The sequence below is a fragment of the Opisthocomus hoazin genome, chromosome 12 (assembly GCF_030867145.1).
Source record: "Opisthocomus hoazin isolate bOpiHoa1 chromosome 12, bOpiHoa1.hap1, whole genome shotgun sequence".
NCBI lineage: Eukaryota > Metazoa > Chordata > Aves > Opisthocomiformes > Opisthocomidae > Opisthocomus > Opisthocomus hoazin.
This window is the reverse complement of record NC_134425.1, coordinates 16407327-16423683: the sequence shown is the minus strand read 5'-3', so window position 1 is coordinate 16423683 and position 16357 is coordinate 16407327. Positions and strand designations below refer to the sequence as shown.

The window sequence follows — 16357 nt, the reverse complement described above, 5'->3', positions numbered from 1 at the left end:
GAGAAATGCGTCCTGAGCTGGACCTGTGTTCAGACGCGTATCAGATCACGCTCTGATTCCTGCACACAGTGCGTCTGTCTGATTTGTAGGCTGCAGTGAGGAAGCAAATTGTGCCTAAAGCCTTCTAACCAGGACGTTGGTAACCTGATACTTTGTTGTGCCGCAAGTTGTCTTTACCTTCTTTCTTCTTTATTCTCTGCTTGCAGACAACAGCTGAAAGTACAGGTTATCAATTGTTGCAGGTGGGAAAAAAAAAAGGCAAGATATTTCAAGGGGATTTTTTTATTTCATTACTATCTCCTCATTTATTCTCTGTGTTTCTGAAGAAGTGAAGTTTACAATCTTTTTTACAGACCTGGACTGTTGATTTCTCTTTCTCCCTAGACTGACAGACAGTCATTTTCAAGCCAGTGACCTGGAGAAGCTGTGTGCGGTCCTGAAGGAGTGTAGCAGCATCTCCGAGCTGGAGTGAGTCCTTCTTAACTCTTACGGTCTTCACCTACAGTTCTTTGGGATGTTGAGAAAACACCACACCACTCATTTGTTCTGCAGTTGCCGAGTTTCAGCATCCATGCAGGGACAGGAATAACTCTCACACATTGATGCAATGCACAGTCGATTCATTTTATTGCTCCTCTTGAGTGGTTATATACATTTTTCATATCTGTACATGCGATCATGCTTATTCGGATAGGCTACAGATATAAATCACACGCTGTTCACGCGCCCCATCTTCCCTTATGATTGGTAACTATGCACTAGCGCTAATAGCAACAGACCGTCTCCATGTCCTTGAACACATCTTGTTTTTGCTAACCCACATCATGTGCACTGTCAGAACTTTCTCAATTGTTATGCTTAGCTGCCCTTTCCAGCGGCCTGTTCAGTTATGCGAACTGTTTTGCTTAAGCGGCCTAGTCATGCTAACTCTCAAGCTACATCAACCCCAACATGCAGTGTTGTACGAAGAATGTGGTCGAGACATAGCCTTACGAAAGGCATAGCTTTACATGGGCTGACATCCTTTGCCAAGGAGACGTACAGTTCTAGCGCTATCTTAGGGCAAAGGTTGCAGGATATCAATCTAGAAAGGGGCTGTTTGATCACTGAGCCTGACTTCAGGTGTTACAAAAGCTGTAAAACCTTGCCCTGTCATTTTTGCCTTTGGGCCATTTGGGAGCAAAGCTGCAGAGCATGAAGAATCTCACCTAAAGCAAGGGTGGCAGCCTGTGTTTTTGCTAGTGATCCCACATACGGTGTGCAAGCACCTTCAGCACCACAGTGCTTTGATCTGTTAGCACTGTGTGTGGGGAGTTTGCTAACACCCGGAGGTGAGCAGACCCAGCCCTGGTGGAAAGGCTAGCCAACACACATGCCCGTGTCTAGGTTTTGAGGACAAGGACCAGCACAAACGTGTAGTCTGTGTGCCACCATCCGAGGGCTGGCTGTTCTCTTAAGCTTGGAAGCCGATGGAAGAGATTATTAGCCTTTGCTCTTCGTAAGCAATCAAGTCTCTTGATCGTACATGGGCCATAGCCTGCTGTAATCCTTAAGCTCGAATATCAGAGGAGTTCCTTCTCCAAGACTAACCTGTGGCTTCATTGGGCCTGTCCAGGCTGATCACCTCTCAGAGCTGTGACCTCCTGGTCCCTGGTAACTGCATTAAAAAGCGCTGTGAGTCCAGAGGGGTCACTCAGTGGTCACAAGAAAAGGATGAGCCCCGACCTAGGTTTCTGGCTGTCTAAAGTCAGTTAATTCCTGTCTCTGGTTTCCCTGTAGGCTTTAATTGCCAGTGGAGAGAGGCAGTGCGTGTGTTGTTTGGATTAGGATCCCTGTGTTCTGCTTTCAGAGCTCTTGTTACTGAGAGCTGATTGTGCCTGCTGGGTTGTTTTGGGTTTTTTTTCCCATGGAAATTAAATGCCTTTCTTTAAATCCTAGCCTATCGAATAACTGTCTGGGAGATGAGGGACTTCTGCAGCTGTTTCAGTTCCTCCCGAATCTGAAAATGTTAAGATCTCTGAAGTGAGTAGCTCCTGTTTCCCTTACTCGTGGGTGGGTTTTTGTGGGAGTATTGATTGTGGACGCACAGTCCACATTTGGGAAGGGCTCTTCAGGATTAAGCAAAGTTATATTCTGTGTCTGTTGAGGGTAGATCCACTGTGCTGTCTGATCTGTGCCCACCTCTAGTCCAGAACAGACTGGCTCTGCTTGAAGCTTGATTGAGATCAGTGCTTGAGAGGCTGTGTTCTCAGTCTTCCGTGAACAAGACAGGTGGTCTTGTGTGCAAGTGTGGCACCTGGTTTCTAAAACATGCTGAGATCTTCAGCAGACCACTGAAATTTTTCTCTCCTGGTCCCTCCTCGGGAGGGAGAGCTCTCCTTCCGCTCCCAGGGTGGGCACTGAGAGAGAACTGCGGGGCAGCTCCAGCTTCAGCAGTGGAATCTGAATTCAGCTGCAGTGGTGGCTTATGTTTATCTGGGTATTTCACCTGGCACTCCCAGTTCAAGTGCACTCTACAGGACTGTGACTTCAGAAGTACAGCACCATTCTGCTTTGAGATATTTATTGTTCCTGTTTGATTAATTGAACTGTTCTCAAGCCAAGACTGTTCCAGTTACTGACGGTCTGCAGCTTCTCTTCACATCAGTGCAATGAAATACACTGCTGTTACTTATCTGTGTTTTTTCCCCAGCATCAAGCACACTGCCCACAGTCACACTAGACACTGTCATGGACCTAACAGACCCAAGCATAGTCTTAGTGTGGGTTTTGTACTGCCACAACTGCACTTGGCAGCCAAAGAGTTGTTTTCGCCTTGCATCGATGCCTTGAAATATAAGGAATTTCACTGAACCGTAAGAAAAAACTTGTGTGGTGAGGATGGTCAGTCACTAGAACAGGTGGCCCAGAGAGATGGTGGATTCTCCGTCTTTGGAGATATTCAAAACCCAGTCTGCTCTGAGCGGGAGAGTTAGACTAGAGGTCCAGCTCTCCCAGAGGTGCATTCCAGCCTCAATTACTCTGTGATTCTCTGAACTCTGAAAGTGAAGGATGAATTTAAAAAATACTAGAGTGAGTTCTGTTTGCAGAACTGTAGTTGGAAACACAGGCAGAAGGTGGCAAAGAAGTGGTCTCTGGGAATGTTGAACAAGGATCGTTATTGTCGGGTGTTGCAGTGTAAATTCGTAGTAGTTTTGCTTGCAGCAGCTGATTTTTTCTCTTCTTCCTGTAGGCTTGGTGACAACCAGATCTCCCTGAACTCTGTGTTTTTCTTAGCTCAGTCCTTATCTACATTGGAACACATTAAAACAATGAACCTCAGGTATGACCAGGAGTACTTTTCCTATTTTTTTTCTATTTAAAACCTCAAACTGTGATTTTTGAGGAGTGATACAGGAGCTAGTGTATTCAGACTCCATCCTGATTATGTTCTTTTCTGCTTACAGCTTAGGACACATGCAGGTGGTTCATCTAACCTTTCGGGAAAGAACCAGGTAAAATCACACCCACTCATCTGTCTAAGCCTTTTAGGCTCCTCCCTATGTAAGATTAAGGAGATGGTGATGTGTGAGTCCTCGAGGTGTGCAAGTTAGAGTCATTTGGCTCCAAACTCCGCTTAGGGTGCTGGAAGCAGGGTGAGCTGTTTCATGGCTGATTGAGAGCAGCTTGCGGGTATGCAGCAGATGGCAGTACGGCTCTGCTGATCGGGGCTGCGGTCATCTCCCTCCTGGGCCAGGGCAGAGCAAGTGCCTAAAGTGCTGAGCGGATGCACAACTCACTGGAGGCTGGAAAAGGGGTGATAAGGCCCTTTTTGTTCGTGAGTGACGTGAACCTAATTCTGGCAGGTGGTGAGAAAAGGCAGACTGGAGCGTGAGGCCAGTGCCACCACCTTGCCCTCTTCCCCAGCTGCAGCGTGGGGAGTCAGCTACACGGGGGCAAAAACATCAGCACAACTCATGGGGTAAACCGTTCTCTCCCCAGGGTCAGAAGTACCAGCAGATGGAGGAGTGGTTTCCTGGCACATCCCAAGCAGGAAGCAAAAGGACAGTGCTTTCGGTATGGCAGCCCCAGATTCCTTTTATTGCCCGGGAGCGTAGGGAGAGATGGCTATGGGGGTCTGTATCTGTCGTGTGATGTGTGGCACTGACCCATCCCTCCAGCTGTGTCTCCTCAGAGAGCTGTCTTGTGCCCTGCCTGCCTTCAGGGGCAGACTCAGTTCCCTTGGTAAGCAGACATTTCTCCCCCCTGCTGTATCCCATCGTGACCGATTCCACACGAGACACCTCTGGAAAAGGTCCATCTCTATTCTGTCTCTCTGCCATCTTCTCCCCCGCTGAAACTGGTCAGGAAGGCCAGTCCCCAAAATACCACTTGGTTACAAGGGAGGAGGTCTTGGCTGGGGTAATTTGGCAAAGCCTTAAAGAGACTGGGCCGGCTGGCGTCAACCTAGGCTGACAGGTATTTGTGCTGTGTGGTCACTGGAGGGTCACAGTGATATGCCTGAGGTGGCTGGGTGAATAACACAACCTCTTGGAATAGACCTGGGATGTCCAATGCTACAAGCACATATGGGAAAATAGATAGTGCATCTTTTGCTTGGCCAGGCTTTCCTGTGGGGGAAGCTTCTACCCATAAGTAATGAGACACAGACCTGTCTGGCTTACTACATTTGTCCCATGGAGACCTGCCAGCTTGTCACCCAGGGAGGTTTCTGTGATTTCCTTCGTGGAGGAGGAGATAGAAGGCACCGTTCCCAGCCTTGTTCTGGGAGAGCTGAGACAGTTCTGAGCACGGAAAGATACTGTCCAGTCTCCTGAGACAATTAAAGTACCAATGATGTGACTCTAGGGAGGCAACACCCAAAGTGGCATGGTATTTTGGTGGCCTTGCTCGAGTCAACTCAGAGCTGGTAAAATCCTCTGGTTGTCACAGATTTTGACTTCTCGGTCCTAGATTGTAAGACTGAGAAGTAGTGGAAGCCTCCACTGTAGTGGAAGCAAGAGGATTGCTACAGGCCATGTCCTGAGATGTGAGGCTCTGGCATATGAAAAGACTGTTGCCATGCCCTGGTCGTGGGAAATGCGTAGCTCATGAGTGCTTTGTTTTCTTCAGTCTCAGGGACTGCAGAGTGGATCCAGAGGACATGATCAGGCTATGCCAGATACTAGTTCAGTGTCCCCAGCTGACAGAAATTGAGTAAGTGTTGTGCACTTGGCAACCCTGTCTGCTTGTCTGTCTCCCCAGCCCGCAGATACAGAGTGGGCATTCGGGTTAGTGGCTAGTGTAAATCGGCTCTTCTGTCACCACAGCCTCCTAGGAACCCCTGCAAAACTTCACCCCGATGCTTAGATAAACCCACACCTTCCACTACCCTGTATGCTTCAGAGTCTGGCCACTCCTAAGTCTACAATGTCTGTGCATAAACGCCTCAGAACACATATGTGTTCTCGTAGTCTTCTCTAATCATATGGCTGTACACGAGTATTGTCACCTGCTCCTCAAGACACTGGCTTGCAGTATAGCCAGAGCAAAAGCATCTGGCTCACTAAGCTGTAAACCAAACTGCTGAAGAGCTACTCACTCCAGACAGGAGCTGGGCACTAAGAAAATGAGAGTGCTGCTCAGAACAGAAACGGAGTAATGATAAATAAAATAACAGAATACCCATATTGCATGCAGGAAATATGTCAGTAGCATCATTTTATAAATTTACAGTAATGGAAGAGTAAGACTCTTCAAACTGGATTGTTAATTGGCTGTAGAATGTAGAGAAACACTTACAGGCATCAGCCTATAAGGACTAAATCTCACCCAACTTTCAGGGCATTTCTAGACATGCTCTTTTTCAGAACTTGCCCATAACAACGCCATGCATATGCATGTGTGCATGTCCATTTAGATTTTATAGAAATACTTACAGATTGTCCCAGTTTCTCTTGGAATTTGTTTCCTTCCATGTTTTATAGTCTATCTGGAAATTCACTGAGTGACCAGAGCATTGAGAGATTACTGAGCTTCCTGCCGTACCTGTGTCATCTGACACTACTGAGGTAATGTTTGGGGTCCTGCTTTGATTGCTGCCATTAAATGTTGGTTTGGAAAGTGTTGATACCACGACATATCTTAGGAGCATTATTCAGTAATTGTAGATTAACAAGATAGGCAAAGAAAATGCAGAAACTCTTTCACACCTATTCCTGTCTTGTTTCTAGAACCAAAGTAGCACTGAAGCTAGAGAACATAGGGGGGGGAAAAAAAGGATGGGAGGAGAAATACCCACCCTAGGCACAGCATCCCAGCTAATCCTCACTTAGCAGGTCATAGAATCATAGGATGGTTTGAGTTGGAAGGCATTTTACAGACCATCTTGTTCCAGTCCCCTGCCATGGGCAGGGACACCTTCCACAAGACCAGGTTGCCCCATCCAACCTGGCCTTGAACGCTGCCAGGGAGGGAGCATCCACAGCTTCTCTGGGCAGCCTGTGCCAGGGCCTCACCACCCTCCAAGTGAAGAATTTCTCCATAACGGAAGAAATTAGCACTTGGCCTTGTTGAACTTCATGAGGCCCACTTTGCACAGGCCCACCTCTCAAGCCTGTCTGGGTCCCTCTGGGTGGCATCCCTTCCCCTCCCTCAAGTCAGCTGCACCACTCGGCTTGGGGTCATTGGCAAACTTGCTGAGGATGCTCTCAATCCCACTGTTCGTGTTGCTGACAAAGATGTTGAACAGCACTGGTCCCAATCCTGACCTCTGAGGAACACCACTTGTCACTGGTCACCACTTGGACATTGAGCCATTGTTCACAACTCTTTGAGTGTGACCGTCCATCCAGTTCCTTATCCACTGAGTGGTCCATTGGTCAGATACGTGTCGTTCCAGTTTAGAGACGAGGATGTCGTGTGGGACACTAAGTGCTTTGCTCAAGTCTAGGTAGATGACATCAGTTGTTCTTCCCTTATCCACCAGTGCTGTAACCCTGTCTTAGCAGGCCACTAAGTTTGTCAGGCACGATTTGCCCTTAGTGAAACAATGTTGGCTGTTGCCAGTCAGCTCCTTATTTTCCATGTGCCTTAGCATAGTTTCCAGGAGAATCTGCTCCATGATCTTGCTAGGCATAGAGGTGAGACTGACTGGCCTGTAGTTCCCCAGGTCTTCCTTTTTAAAAATGGGGATTTCGTTTCACCTTTTCCAATCACTGGGAACTTCACTGGACTGCTACAACTTCTCAAATATGACGTACAGTGGCTTAGCAACTTCATCTGGCAGATGCACCCCATCAGGTCCCATGGACTTGTGCACCTTCAGGTTCCTTAGATGGTCTCGAACCTGATCTTCTCCTACAGTGGGCAAAGGTCCTATGGAATGTGACTTCCAGCATCTGTAACAGATGTAGGACTTTTTGGTTGACACATGGTGACAGCACACTACCCATGTGCGTGGTCAGCATTTCACAGCACTGCCCCTACAGGGATCTGGCACCCTGCCACACTTGACACCAAAAGTGTCTTCTAGCAGCATATCAACCATTTAGGCTGGGAATTTAAGCTAGAAGAGGTGCTGTCAGGGGCTAGGGCACTCCCACCAGGTGGACAAAAATCCCAGAAGGAGGTTGGCCATCTTTTGCAAGATGTTGTAGCATGGAGGAGCTGCAGTGTCTCGGGAGACTGTATTTGCTCACTCAGGAGGTTGCTTCCAGTCTGGGATATCTCTAGTCCAGTAGCCCTGAAGAGGAGTTGTTCGGTGTAAACCCTTGGTCTATACTCCCTTTTTAGTCAATGAGACTAAAGGGGACTCCTTTAGTTGAAGGAACACTGGGTGCCAGTGCTCAAAACTTTAGATCCTTGCTTACTAATCTTGAGTTAAATGGGGTGGATCCAGCTAAACAATGGGAAAATTTGGGCTGTGTATATCGGAACCTTTCTACTTGGGAGCTGATTTCATTGTTCTTTCTTTCTTTCCCCTCCTTTTCAGTATAAGGAATAACACATTTTCGCCATGTTGCACTGTCTTATTCATGAAATCCATCAACCTCTGTGCACGGATCAGAATGGTGGAAGTCCGGTAAGACACTCAGAATGTTTGGAGCCCAGCAGCTCAGCTTTAAAGGGACTACAAAGCTTGTCATCTTTGAAGAGCATTGCTGAAGGACCGTCTTTTGTCTTTGCTTCAGGTCAAATCGAAATGCTTTTTTGCATTTAGGAGCAAGCGTGCGAAGCCAAAAGACGTCTTGCAGGTACTGGCATACAACACGATTATAATTCACTTGCTTTGATTAGTTTTGAAACACTGATGCAGGTAGCAGAGTCTCCTCTTGTATGGAGAACTCGTGGGCTGGTAGTCAAGGAGCTGGGCTAGTAGCTGAAGCTTTGGGACTCAGTTCAGCTGCCTAAGTGCAACTCAGTACCATTTGAGATGCACTGGGATGGCAGAGGCCCGTGCCCTTCTTCAGTGGCTGCTGGACTACTCATGGTCATAGAATCAAAGAATGGTTTGGGTTGGAAGACACCTTACAGACCATCTCGTTCCAACCCTCCGCCATGGGCAGGGGCACCTTCCACCAGACCAGGTTGCTCAAAGCCCCCGTCCAACCTGGCCTTGAACCCTGCCAGGGAGGGGGCAGCCACAGCTTCTCTGGGCAGCCTGTGCCAGTGCCACAACACCCTCATGGTGAAGAATTTCTTCCTTATATCTAATGTAAATCTGCCCTCTTTCAGCTTGAAGCCATTACCCCTTGTCCTATCACTGCCTGCGCTCGTCAAAAGTCCCTCTCCAGCTCTCTTGCAGGTCCCTTCAGGCACTGGCAGGCTGCTCTGATGTCTCCCCACAGCCTTCTCTTCTCCAGGCTGAACAGCCCCAGTTCTCTCAGCCTTTCCTCACAGCAGAGGGGTTCCAGCCCTCAGATCATTGCTGTGGCCTCCTCTGGTCCCATTCCAACAGATCCATGTCTTTCCTGTGCTTCATGTTGAGTGGCACTAAATTCTGCTGCACAAGCAACTGGACTGAGTCCTAGCCACCACATTTTCCACATGTGTGTCTCAAATTCTGGGTGAAAATCTCCTTATGAGCATCAGTGTGATATGTCTGTGAATAGGTGTTTGCCAGTCTTTTTGGGGGCGATGGTTGCTGGGTGCCCCTGTAGAGGAGACTGTAACATGTCTTCAGTTAGGCACCAAGGAAATGGCAAAAAATGTGAGAAGATCTGTTTCCCCCTTACAGCGTGTGGGTTTGTCATTACTAACCTTAGGGAGGTGTTACGAGAAGTATCAAACACTGGTACAGCTAAGGACGTTCACCTCGGCTAATGTTGCATGGAGAATGGTGTAAAACCGCAACTGCTGATGGGTGGTTCTCGCTGCTCAGGCCAAGCCTGGATGCTGGCTGTGCTTTAACCCTCTCGCTGTCTCATATGCAGGCTGACGGACTGTGCCATCGGTCACGGGCAGATAGCTGAGCTCTGCGGAGTCCTGGAGCAGCATGAGTGGCTGGCGGAAGTAGAGTAAGTGGGGCTTGGGTTCTTACCATGACCTTGAACAGGAGTCGCTGAGGGAGAACTGGGTTGTTGTGATTCAGCATTGCCTGGGGTTTCCTGGTCTGTCTGCGTGTGCGTGTGCTCGCTCAGACTGTGTAGAAGCAAAAATGATTAGTAATCACACAGGTCCTTTATATACATATTTTAAGAGGGCTTGAGCTGGTGTGGGGCAATGTCTTTGGGATTTTCACTCTGTGGTCATTTTGAGGTAGTTGTGGCTTCATCTGAGCTCTGCTCTGAGCTAGTGTTCAGAGCTCTTCATCTGAGCTTGCTCTGGAGCTCGTGCATGAGGTAGCTTTGTAGGGCAACAGGTTGCATTAGACAGACTTTTAATGGCTGAGCTGGGATTTGAGTCCAGGAAGTTTGCCTTCTTCCTTGAAAGCTTCTCAGAGGAGCATCACTGCTTAAAAGGCTGAGTGTTGGTTGGCCACCTTGTTCTTCTGCCTTTCAGTCTCTCCAGGAATCATCTGGGAGATGAAGGCCTGCGGTGCCTCTTGGACCACTTGCATCAAGTGCCTGTTCCCTGTTCCCTCAAGTAAGAAAATGGACTGTGAATCTGAGGTGCCCTAGCAGAAAGGTGTTAATGTGATGCCTCCTAAAGCGGGTTGTCATGCTTCGTGCCCACTCCTGCCTTAGGAGGCAAGGTCTGACTGAGCCATGAGCACAGCTCAAGACTTCAGGGTCCGATCCAAAACCTGCTGAAGTAAGTAAAAGTCTTTCTCTTAGCGTCAGCAGGAGATAACACGGCCCAGAATGGGGTAGTGTCACACTAGTTGACCCAGTCCCCTGAGTTTTCTGTTTTCACTTTTCTGTGGACATTGTCCTCTTTGAGTAACTCAAGGCACATAGATGCCGTGAGCTTAGCTGTGCCCTACACCTTCCCGTTCCCTTTCTGGTGGGGAAGCACTGGCTCCAGCAGCTGACTGCCTCTATAGTGCAAGAGGCAAGCTGGAAGCTGGCTGTGTCACCCCAGCCATCAGTGCTGTGTCTTGGAGGGGTTCAGTGCCTTCAGCACAGCTGAAGGGGCCCAGCACCCCACAGACTGCTCTGCCTTCGGTGCCAACTTGAATTTTGCCTCTGTGGCTGAGGAGTCTGGGGACGACCCTGGCTCTTCACACCTGAAAAACCTTCCGTCTCTTCTGTGCAGTCTCAGCCATAATAGGATTTCTCAGGATGGAGTTTTGCATCTCATAAATGCCTTTGCCATATCTGGAAATGCCACTGAAGTTCAAGTGAGGTGTGTATTTCTTCTCACTAATTTCTGATTCTTCCCTGCATGTTTCCCTCTTAATTATCATAAAGTTTGTGATCTTCTGGTAATAATCATGAGGGCCACATTTTCAACTACCTTTATGTGTAAGCACTTGCAAGACTTTTGTTTATGTCTGTTTCTGCTGGCCAAGCTGTTAAGGAGGAAGCTATCAGAACTGTTATTCCACAGAGCCAAGTCATTCTTATGTATAAACACACAGGTATTCAGCTGTACTAACTGTTGTCATGTACCTATCTGTAAATGAACCTCTTCAAGGCAGGAATCAGCATTCACTCTAAAAATGCAGTCCCTAATGCACTTCAGTATGTTGAGATTTCAGAGTGAGTCTGTTGAAAGCAATTTCCAATGTTCTTTACTTGGATTTGTGTCTCTCTCTCCTTTCATCTCTGGCAAAAATAGCCTATGGGCTCTCGGCCTTGTTGCACTATCATGAACTGCTGTTTCTCATGGATTCAAGTCACAAGGCTGGGCTATGCTGCAGATCTGCCCTTATTGATGTTTATGTTCATGCAGAGCAGCTGGTCTGTCATGAATCAAATTTAACCAGGGTCACTTCCATTCATTCCTGCAGTTAAATGTGGATGCTGAATCTTTTGGCTGGGCCATTTTAAAGTGGATCAGTCTCCTGTTTTAGCTCTTCCCCAGAGCTGGGCAGAGAGTGCAGGGACAGGAGGAGGCAGACAAAAGCAGGGCAGATCAGCATTGCTTCTGCAACCACCAGTGCTGCCTTATGCCAATTTAGCATTAGCAAAACCTTACTGAAGCATTCTCCTGAGCTGGTTTATTGTAGGGAGAGGTGATCTGGGCCAGGTACCTCTGTCACGGCTGTGCTATGTTGCTTTGTGCGGTTTGATGTGTTGTTAAATTCTGACCACTGGGAAAGATAGTAATTTTCCCTCCAAATCTTACACTCACGTGTCTTCTCTGTGCAGTTTGTGCTCCAAAGCAAATTTAATCATCACGTTGATGAGCAGAGATGACCCGAGGAAGATTTTGAGGTAACGGTACAGAATTTTTTTTGTGATTTCTTTGACAAAGGTGGTATCCTTTTTCTAGGGACAAGGCAGACAAAACCACTTGCACCCCCTAGCTCCTGGCATGGTGATATTTTGGACTAATAGATGATAAGTTTCCTTTGATCCACTTTCTGAATCCCACATCCCTTTCTCTCACAGTTTCCCCACTGACCATTCCTCGCCTAGGAACCCATAGGTGTCCCTACAGTCCCTGTGACGGGACAGGGTGCTACAAAAAGCTGCACCATTAGCAGACATGTGTGCTGTATCAGGACTGTTGAAGTGTTGCCAGTATCTTTTTTGGAAGCCCTGCAAGGCATTTAAGATTTTGGTGCCATCCTTCTTTCTCTGTGGGGAAGGGTAGTGATGTCTGAGATTTTTGGATCAGAAAGCCTGAAGCGTTTGTAAGGAATTAAGACTCTTCTCTTTTTTGCATCTTTTCAGACTTGCAGAGTGCAACTTTCAGCCAGAGCACTTGGAAAAGTTGTGCTTGCTCCTGGAAAAGTGCACTGGTCTGACCGAGTACATGTGAGTTAATGGCTGCTTGGACCCATTTGGCTTGGCTCGTTTGTAAGCCGTTCATTACAGTGACCTTTGGTTCTAGATCTTCAAGAAATAATGTGACAGTCCAAGCTGCAGAGAGACTTTTGCATTCACTGGGGAAGAATCCGGGTCCTCTGAAAATCAGGTACTGTGTCGCTGTGCTGTTTTAGATAGTAATTTGAGGCTGATCTGATTGTCTAAGCTCTCCTTTCATCAAAACCAGAAGTGAAGTGTGCTTCTTCTAAAGATTGGTAGCGTTGGCCTGACAGATTCCCAGGGGTGACTGGTATTTTGGCTTTAACTCCTTGATTCCTACTAAGCGTCATGTAAAGCTGGGGCCATTAAACTATGCTGTCTCTGTAGACCTCTACTTGCCTTGCAAAGAAGGTTGCTGGTTCTGGTGAACACATTCCTGCTGTGTCCTTAGCTAGGTCTCGCCAGAGCATCCCACAGTTCACCTGCCTCTTTGCCTCTCCCAAAACGTGTTGCATTAGAGCACGAGGGCCAGGCTCCCTCTCACTGCTGTCGGTGGTAGGCAGGCGGAAGGGAAGCTGATGTCTGCATACTCCTCTGCAAGGAAGCTGAGCTGCTTCTCTGTTTGTTCCCAGTTTGCATCCTGTTTCCTATGTAGACGTTACTCTGATGAGCAAAGCAGCCTTTCCATGTATATTAAAGTGCAGAGCATTCATCTGACAGAGGCAGAGATGGATCCATGCATGTGAATAAAGTAGAGCTGCCTATATTTGCTTTGCAGCATAGAAGAGCCATGGGTATGTAAAGAAAGTGTCAGGAACCTGCTTGAGCTGGCTGTCCAGGCCTTTGGAAACATTACTGAAATCACGTAAGTAGCACCTCAAGTTCTGGTTTCTTTTAGATGTTTTATTTTAGCCTGATAATTTTAAGTAAATGGGATTGAAGCCAGCACTTTAAATTGGTTTTCTGTTCTTTATTCTCTGTGCATTTGTAAGCAATTAGCCAACTTGAAGCAAGTTTAACCCAAATGTCTGGCAGGTGGAAGTGCTTAGAAGGTTTGTGGTTGCACACCTTAGAAGGTTCAGTGGAAAGGAGACAATGTGCCTTGTCTTTCCTGGGAGAAAGGGTGCACAGATTAGGGTGGCTTTGGAAAGAGTTTAAATATCGCAAACCTCTTCAGAGATGGGTGATCAGCATTCATGCACCAGCATAGTCCTGTGCCATCCAGTCCTGATTTTTCTTCTGGAAAATAGCATTTGCTCTCCCTCAAGAGTTCACAAGCTTATGATGTTCTCTAATCTCCATCTTTCCAGGATATGCAAAGATGATACCCTCTTCCAATTGGGCGTCAGGTTCACACACTGCCTGGAGAAAGTGGGATCAGTCGTTAGCAGGTGAGAAAGTGACTATTTGTCATTATTTTCTGCTTGTTTTGAAACTCACCACGGGATGAAAAATACCTTCAGAGTGTCTGAGACTCTGGTCTCCGTGGGTTCAGTCTCAGAGTGCCTCTGTGCCACACGTGCAGAAGTAACACTATTCATGTGCATGTGTCTTTCGGGACACCCTTCTTCAGGCCTGTACTGGACCTGCATGAGGTAAAAAAATCGACCTACCTTCCCCGCAGGACCAGGATCACGCAGGAGACATGAGTGCTTTGAAGACTCTTGAGACGTGCTGGCTTCTGCCTGAACGTGTAGGGAGAGAACAGCGTTAGTGTCTTTTTCCCTTTGTGTAGCTGAAGAAGGCAACAGATGTCATCTTGTGCCATTGGGGAAGGGCTGTGTTTCCCTGCAGCGGACTGTGGTGTAGATGGGACACAACAGGAGAGCCCAGGGAGGGCACTTGCAAAGTTCTGACCTGTTCCTAAGTCTGGTCCAAAAGGGCACCGGGTGCTGCAGTGGGCATCTGCTGATCGTCACTGACAGTTGTGTTGTGTGTTTGTGTCCTACAGACTGAATCTGTACAAGCCAGGAATCAAGAATGCTTGCTTCTACCAAAGGGTTCGTGAAAAATGTGCTCAGCTTCAGGAACTGAGGTGAGTTGCCAGGTGTTGTAGAGGATTTTTTGGGGAAGGCAGTAGCTTGTCCTTGTGTGTGTGGCAGAGCACACAGGGGAGAGGTCAGTGCAAGGTCCCAGTCCCTCCCCTCTGGATCACCTATTTAAAGTGTTTGGATGGAAGATAGAAAAGACCCATGGGCCTAGTGGCTTCCTGGGGCACCCGTTGAAGGCACCTAAATCTGTCCCCTGAGCCCAGATAACCTGTACTCTTTCATTGCGGCTGGGAGCTCCCACGGGACCTTGCCAAGTGTCAATGGTGTGACACCTCTCGAGTGTTCCAGCACCAGGGTTCTTTAGCTGTGGGTTTGGTATAGACCTTTCATCACCAGTGGACGTAGCCCAGATCTGTTGTTCTGTTCTTGCAGATGGTCTCATGTTGAGCTCCACAATGATGAAGCAGAAATGCTGGTCGAGATTTTGCTACCTCTTCCAGAGCTGAAAAAGTTTGGGTATGTCCTCAGCTGTGGTCTTTTCCCTATGCTTTATAGTTTGCTCAACCCTGTGCCTCCCCCTGGTCCTCACTGAAACACTCTTTGTCTGGAATATGGCCATGAGCCCTGTGATCTCTCCCGAGCGTGTTTATGTTGCAAACTCAACAGCTCTCTGCAGTTTGTGCTAAAGGTGGCTATAGGGGCATATATATATATATGTGCTTGTCTTGAGGTTTTTTCCTCCTCCTCTTTTTTGAAGTGAAAGCAATATGAGACTGAGACCTTGGCTCTTGTTTACATTGTAGGTAGGTTTATACCACCCTATCATGTAAAAGAGCTTTTTCTGGCATGGGTAGTATTCACTCCTTTTCACAGCCACCCTCTTCGGCTGCCTGTAAGTGAGCGGCAGGCTTAGAAGGGGCATTGCTGCCCAGCGAAATGCTGGCAGTTGGCTGGCCCAGGCAGAGACTCTGCTCTTTGCTACATGTACATCTTGTGAACATCTCTGAGCTACCTAGTCCTCGTAGTCCTGCGCACAGGAAGTCTCTGCAAGCTTACTGGTCCCTGATGTCTGTGTTGGCTGGGGTTTGGGATGTGGCAGCTTGCCTGTCAGTGAAGTAAACTCGTCTTTTTCAGTGTGCTGAGACCTGACCTCCTTATCTGATCCTTGCTGTTTTGCAGGCTGACTTCTTGCAATATTATGCCAACTGGAATTGATTACTTGATCATGGGCTTGCAGAATTGCCAGGCCATTGAAGAGCTCAAGTGAGTGTGTTGTTACCAGGCTGTCCAGAGTCTGCCAGGTCTTTCTAGAAGCTTTAGTTAAACTGCAGCCTCTCTTCTGCCTGTATCATGGACAGATGTTTTTTTCCTGATGGCTGGAGGACTTCAGATAGGGAAGAAGCAACAATTCCTTTTTATTTGCAGTGAAAAATGAGTGAGAGAGATGTCAGTACTGTGTGGCAGAGAATGTCCGGTGGAGTAACAAAGTGTTTTGGTAGCTAGTTTTTGCATGGGTCTTGTCCCAGCCGGGGGAGCAGTGTTTCCTGTGCGGCAATCCCAGAGCCAGCATTTCACTCCCAGAAGATGATCTGTCAGCCTGCAGACAGAGATGGCTTTTCCAGGCACCTGCGTGTAAGGTACCCTTCTGTTATGAAGTGCCGCTGGACCATGAGCTTTGCCATCTTGTGGTCACAGAGGCACCTTGCCCCATGAGGGGCTGGGTTCTTGCTCCACAGATTTGGGATTCTCTTGGTATTTTATTAGGATCCAAACATGTCCAGTAGAATTGCATTAGAGAACAGAACTGAAATCTATTCATAGGGACTAGAATACGCTCCCACTCTTTTTCCACCCTTGTTGTGCTCTCCTCTGCTATGAGTGCTCGCATGACTGCTGGTGGGCAGTTAGCTGTTCCTGTGTTATTTTGTCTTTTAGCCTGGGCTACATGAAACTCAGCAGTGCTGCCATTCTTAAGCTTGTGCCAGGACTTTGTGCAATGCCGTCTCTGAAAAGGCTTATGTAAGTATG

At 47.7% G+C, this 16357-nt stretch overlaps 1 protein-coding gene across 1 annotated transcript in view; it reads left to right on the top strand.

Moving 5' to 3' along the window:
• NLRC5 (NLR family CARD domain containing 5) overlaps nucleotides 1-16357 on the top strand; it is a 56192-nt gene that overhangs the window by 26203 nt on the left and 13632 nt on the right. Inside the window, exons 19-39 of the mRNA XM_075434033.1 lie at nucleotides 385-468; nucleotides 1939-2022; nucleotides 3233-3322; nucleotides 3447-3494; nucleotides 3982-4056; nucleotides 5113-5196; nucleotides 5967-6050; nucleotides 7973-8062; nucleotides 8172-8234; nucleotides 9414-9497; nucleotides 9982-10065; nucleotides 10678-10767; nucleotides 11736-11801; nucleotides 12264-12347; nucleotides 12424-12507; nucleotides 13117-13203; nucleotides 13649-13729; nucleotides 14290-14373; nucleotides 14762-14845; nucleotides 15509-15592; nucleotides 16265-16348. Coding sequence (XP_075290148.1) covers nucleotides 385-468; nucleotides 1939-2022; nucleotides 3233-3322; nucleotides 3447-3494; nucleotides 3982-4056; nucleotides 5113-5196; nucleotides 5967-6050; nucleotides 7973-8062; nucleotides 8172-8234; nucleotides 9414-9497; nucleotides 9982-10065; nucleotides 10678-10767; nucleotides 11736-11801; nucleotides 12264-12347; nucleotides 12424-12507; nucleotides 13117-13203; nucleotides 13649-13729; nucleotides 14290-14373; nucleotides 14762-14845; nucleotides 15509-15592; nucleotides 16265-16348 — 1698 coding nt within the window. The remainder of the gene's footprint in view (nucleotides 1-384; nucleotides 469-1938; nucleotides 2023-3232; nucleotides 3323-3446; nucleotides 3495-3981; nucleotides 4057-5112; nucleotides 5197-5966; nucleotides 6051-7972; nucleotides 8063-8171; nucleotides 8235-9413; nucleotides 9498-9981; nucleotides 10066-10677; nucleotides 10768-11735; nucleotides 11802-12263; nucleotides 12348-12423; nucleotides 12508-13116; nucleotides 13204-13648; nucleotides 13730-14289; nucleotides 14374-14761; nucleotides 14846-15508; nucleotides 15593-16264; nucleotides 16349-16357) is intronic.